General features: G+C 38.5%; 1 protein-coding gene across 2 annotated transcripts in view; it reads right to left on the bottom strand.

Moving 5' to 3' along the window:
* Positions 1–470: 470 nt before the first annotated feature.
* Positions 471–6000, bottom strand: part of COG3 (component of oligomeric golgi complex 3) — a 31288-nt gene continuing 25758 nt past the window's right edge. The window contains exons 21-24 of one of the 2 annotated variants that reach the window (XR_015261675.1): positions 4583–4710; positions 3634–3732; positions 2854–3036; positions 471–2467 (exon numbers count right to left, since the gene is read on the bottom strand). Coding sequence is in view for 1 of the 2 variants with exons in the window: in XM_086771827.1 (XP_086627953.1) it covers positions 2438–2467; positions 3634–3732; positions 4583–4710 (257 nt within the window). In the remaining variant the exon portion in view is untranslated. The remainder of the gene's footprint in view (positions 2468–2853; positions 3037–3633; positions 3733–4582; positions 4711–6000) is intronic. The other variant, XM_086771827.1, reaches the window with a different exon arrangement.

The raw sequence follows: 6000 nt of genomic DNA, 5'->3' as shown, positions 1-6000 counted from the left end.
CCAGAGGGCGAAGGGAAGCTTCATGCTGCCATTGCAGGGGACAAACCACAAGCCTCTGGATGATGCGTTTCTGCAATACCAAAGGCCAGAAGAACAGTATGTGGTAATGAGAAACTATGGGTAGATGAGCCTGTGAGTAACCAGGCAACGAGAACAGCTACCAAATACAACAATACTTGTGATTTCTGCCACCAGCTCCCAAGTTCTCTCTTAGTAAAAGTCAACCAATTAAAATATGTTCTTGTATTACAGTTGTGGTTTCTTCCCCCTAACAAAAGTGCAAGCAAAGAGACCGTTTCATCATACAAGATTGTTTGTCAGTAAAGAAAATACAAACTTACTTTTATTATCACCATAAAGAGGCATTACTTTAACAATTAGCTGTACATTCAGCACTCAGGTATACATCTGTGCCAAATAAAGTCAATTCTCTTACTGCTAAAAAAGAACACTTCTCAGCACACACTGCCTGTGCTTACAGGATGTTTATTGTCTCTGTGTTACAGTTATCTTGACAGACAAGCCTCAGGATACAGAATAAAGCTTTACTCTTGGACCAAAATAGGAGGCAACATTTTTATTTTAAAAAAATTAAAAACAGCAAGTTTCTAGTCAGATAATATAAAGCATCTTAAATTAATCTTTTGAAAGTATTTACACTATTTGTAAACGTAAATATCTGAAACTGTACATGTTTAAACAAATGTTTGTTTAGCAAACAGGCTGTATAAACTGATTGCTCTTCTAAATTTTCAACCAGCTGTCCTAGAGCTGTCTGGGTACTCTAAAAGAGAAAAGATCCCAAGCACAAGAGTGACTACTGCAACGGTTTGCCCTTCACGTCTTTTCTGTACATCTGTATTATGTCAGTCACGGCTCTGTACAGCAACCAAGCAGTCCTTCTGTAAAACTTTATAAAAAACAAATATACATATATTACAATGTGCTGGACATTATTTTACAGCCTGTATTTCTACATAAGTAAAAAGAAAGGGTTTTATTTTTCTTTTCCTTGTTAATTCCTTTAGTTAGTCTTTAAGGAGCCACGTAAGGTCCTACGAGTACCATTTATTTACCTCAGCACCACTGCTGCAATACTTCTCATGGCAGCTTTAAATCCCACCATCTTAGTCTCCAGCCATGTGATTTATAACAGCAAAATTACTAAATCAAAACACCACCGATGTGCATGGAAATTTCTTCATATTTAAAACTACAGAACAGGTTTTATAAATAAGTTAAAAAACTGCCATGGAAGTCACCACATCTTTCTTCTGCAGTACTGCACAACGACTTACACACTGAGACACCCCAAAGCTGCTTGTAGTGTTTCAGTCCATTAACGGCCCAGAGTTCTGCGTTCAGCTTTCTGAAACAATGGTCAATTAATGCATACTGAACACTGCATTGTTTACCAGTTACCAAGCACTTATCCCCTGTTCGCAATGTTCATTTGACAGGCTTGCACATTCCATTTCTGGCATCCCCACACACTCTTACTAGCACTGACTGCAGCACAAAAGCTGTACCAGTCCCAGTCCCCACTTTAACAATCCACGCCACCATTTAATCTTGAGTAAGGCCAAAAACCAGCTCTAAGCCAAAACTAAGTACCTGAGAATCTCAATGCTAAGCTTTGCAGTAAAGCCTCTGAAAACATGTAGTTCCCTCAGAAAGAACAGACATTACATTGCACAGCTTTCCACTGCCAATCCCAAGGAACGGAGATTCTTAATGTGGCGTAAGATTAGAGCATGAAACTTCATGACAGACCTCACAGGTCCCAATCAACAGTATAAGAAAAACACCACATCCAGTGTTTCAAAAAATGCTTCACATGCGGGAAATAAAGTTTTCCCCACTAAGAACCTCTGAATAATTTTCAAGCACATGGTGGGTTACCAGTATTTTTGGGGAGTTAAAAAAAAAAATCAAAGCATGTCTGTGTAAGTCAAATTGTCATACCAATGTGCTTATCTCCAAGCCTTGCAAATACCTATTACCACTCCCATTTGATATCCTGCGCTTTATTTCCAGTGTGTCTGAAAGTGCGGCTTTTCACTGTATACATCAGCTTGTTAAAGGAAAACAAGAAAGGTTTTCACATAAAACCCCCACGATTTCAACTTTGAAAACATCTGATTAAGGCAGTAACTGAGCTTCCATAACAGTGATCAGCAAAAGGATTTTTGTCTTCTTTTCTCCCTCCACCCACTTCTGAAGCCAATGAACAGAAAGATGATCAACAAATCAATAAAATGTTTTGTGGGTTTTTTTTCCTTTTTTTTTCCTAAAACAGGGTTAAGCAGTCTGAATAGTTTTGATGCAGACTGGACTGCACAGTGGGATCCTTCGTTGACTTCAAGCAGATGTCTTTGCATTCCCTTCACTGCTTGGCATTCAGCTGAAGTTTACTTCAAGCAGCCTCACTGCTGGGCTACTTGGACATCGATAAAAGTAAGTTCACCTGAAAGACAAAAGGAAAGCCTACATTAGACAGAGCAGCTAAGTTTCAGAACTGATGTTCTATATTTTAACCTTTAAACATACGTATTATAACCTTTAAACAGAATTCCTAGGAAGCACATAGTCTTAGACAAATCAGGAGAAGACAGCTACAAAACACCTGGACAAAATTTCCAGTCAAATGCCTACTTCACAGGCTTTTTAAAATGCAATTAAAAAAAAATCTGCTCACTGGCAAAAAAAGTTAACATTCATCTCAAATATCTGAAATACATTTGGGATCCTTTGCAATACTTGTCTCCCACAGATTACAATAGGGCTTCCCACACACTTCAGTTTGTAGAAGTGATCCTAAGGATTAACAGATAAACAATTAGAGGAAGCCACTTCCTCTAGGATAATCCCGCCTCCTTCCAGCGCATCACTCCCATTCCGTGCTCCAGGATAGTTATCACACATCCCTGTAGCCACATTCACTGCAGGCAATATCCTCTAATCCATAAACCAGTTTATCTGGCTAAATATTGGCGTCCTGGGATAATCATGATTCCATCCACATTCCCTGGACCACTACGGTCAAAGTGAGATTTTTTTAAAACCTATTTGGTTTCTGTCAGAGCATCCTAATACAAAGAATTCTTAACCCCAATCACCTCAGAGACTAATGATCTCATTATGCAGGGTTACATTTCCATAAACATCTGCACATTTTCCCAACGCAATTTACTTCAAACGAACCCTTGTAATTCTTTCTCATGCTTCCTAAATGTAAAAGTTGCGTCTTTTTGTATTTCTCAAAAGCAAGACTGCCTTCATATGCACAGGCTTTTTTAAAGCACATTCACTAGCTTCAACATCTCTCCAAAAAGATAATGCTCAGAAATTGCAAGACTCTGCCATGATGCTGTACAACTCAATCCCCAGCAACATCAATCACCATTTTCAGTTTAAAAACTCTACTGGGTATTTGTTAAAAAACAAACAAACAAAACCCCCTTTCAGTTGAGAGCCTAGAGTTTGGATAAAGCCCCGAGTTTAATCATCCAGGATTAACAGGGATAATAAATAAGGGCTCTGAACACTGAAAAGACAGAAATTAAAACAATGTTTAAAAAAAGCCAGTCACACTAAAAAGTAACTGATAGAACAGGAAGCTTCAATATATACCTGTTCCATTGAAGGACAAGCTATGATCTGGAGATCTTCATTACTAAACTCTTCCTTTAATAAAGCATGGAGTTTCTGGAACATTTGTTGAACGTTATTCTTTTAAAGGAAAGAAGAAAAAAAACTCAGTATTAAAAAACACAACATCCACCTCAAACATGAACCAGAATAAGCACAATGTACGGTGAATAGCTACTGAAGTGACCAGTTAGGGAGAAGAGGTTGAGCTTTAAGAGTTTTTCTACTAAACAAGTCCCAAAAAAGCCACAAGGCACCCATGTTGGCTGTGACATCTGGTGGGTTTACAGAGGGTGTCCCATTGAATCTGTACCATCCTCTCTGCCTCCAGTGCTTCTGCCCATGTGTAATGGACCAAGCTGTACTGGTTTTGGCTGTGACAGAGTTAATTTTCCTTATAATAGCTCGCGTGGTGCTGAGTCAAAGATGTACAGAATGGACAGAACCACTTCCAGTTGCTTCCCCATAATGTGTGTGTGTTATGTAGGCTGAGTACAATGGAGAACAGGACAGCTTTTTGTTTCTAAAAAAAAAAAAAAGCTAAATATATAATTATGAAATATATTATTAGGGTTTTTTTTTTAATTTTATTTCATGTGTCTTTTCAACAGGCTTCTCAGATCAGCGACACCACAGTGACTGTGACAGTCTGTTCACTATTACGTGTGCATGGTATTTGTCACGTGTTTACTGGCCAGACTGGTAGAGTAGAATAACTCCACAGATATACAGACATGTATGTATGTGTGTCTGTATATATACACTTATAAATATATGCATACATACATTTATATAAATATATTATACATACAACCATACACACAAAGAAATATAAGGTGAACAATCCCACAAAATGTGTTGAAAGTCTTTAACTAAATGGAGGCCCAACACCCACAGGAAAACACGCCGAAGTACATCTAGCGATACTCACTCTAACTGGCTTAAACAAAATTAATTCTGTGTCTTTATTGGACAAGTACAACGACATGCTTCGTAACGTTGATGGCAGCTTTGTTTTTATTGTCTTGTAAGTGGAAGAGACCAGATCATTGATCTTTGCTGAAAGTAAAAGAAAAAATACTTAATAGGCTAAAACGGCATGCTGCTAGTTGAAATCTGCACTCCAGAGTATCACCTCCACTCTACTGGGGCTGATCGTAACCACAGGGTTGAGTGAAAGGGAAAGAGGGGGTGACCGAGCTGTGCAGTATGAACCCATCATACAACCACAACGTGCCAGACAAGGCTTTTGTTTTGGGACCTACTCAAGACATCAGCCCCTCTCTCCCTGCAGAAAATGCATCCAACCCATTTCTGCAAGAAAACACATCCTCCTAAGGTTCCTGAAGCCGCAGTCTTCCCAACAGCAACAAAGTTCTACATACGCTTTGCCCCAGAAATCTTGCCTGGAAAAGAAATTGCTGGGAAATAAACAGTACCAGTAAGGAGAACAGCATAGCACAAATTCTCCTTACTGACCACGGGCCATGTTTGTAAGAAGGAAGGCTGCACAGCCATCTGGATTTTGAATCAACTGGACAGGAATCCTCTCTCCAACAAGACCTTTCTTTATTTTAATGATTTTACAAGCTCTTTGCTTAAAGGGCAGGAGAATACTCCATTCATAGCTTTACATTACCAAAGTTAAAATATTATGTTACATTTCTACCATATCTAAATTTTCTACCTACTCCTGCTTTCCAAACAAATGACTCCAAGAAACAGCAGAAGCTCTGCTTAGATCTGCCTCTACACACATAATTCTCTCCAAACAAACAATAAAAATACTCTTGAAGAAGCAGGAGATGTTAAGTAGAAGCTTGAGTTAGCCCTTGAGTGTGACCCATAGAGCAGCACTGCATTATGAATGAACATGGCTGGCTTTGCATTTTAAGAACACCATGCAACAGAAGGTTCCAATGTATGAATTGGAATAATCAGATTTCTCAGTGTCACCCAGAAGCACATTTCTGTAATGTGAAGAGCAGAACCCAGGAACATCTAAACTACTCCAATGTTCCTACAAAGTATTCATATTTGAATTCTTAGGGAGAGGGAAACAAACTTGGATTCCATTTTCGCATAGTGACAGGAAAATTGAAAAGGAAGTAAGTACCAAACGTACAGACAATAAAAGGTTCAATGCAGATTAATTTTTTCCTACAAAATCAAAAGCTTTATCTTAACGTAATCAAATAATTCCTTAAATACATTCTGTATGCAGTTGCAGAAATGCTGTTTTCATGCAAGAATAGTGACAGCTTGAGAAATACTGAAGTAATTCATCTACCGCACCAATTAAATACATATTCTGAAGTGTGTCACGTTTTGACTTAGAGGTATCTTAAG

This window comes from Chlamydotis macqueenii, chromosome 1 (assembly GCF_036417535.1).
Source record: "Chlamydotis macqueenii isolate bChlMac1 chromosome 1, bChlMac1.mat, whole genome shotgun sequence".
Classification (NCBI taxonomy): domain Eukaryota; kingdom Metazoa; phylum Chordata; class Aves; order Otidiformes; family Otididae; genus Chlamydotis; species Chlamydotis macqueenii.
The sequence above is the reverse complement of the archived record's forward strand: the minus strand, read 5'-3'. Positions and strand labels throughout refer to the sequence as shown.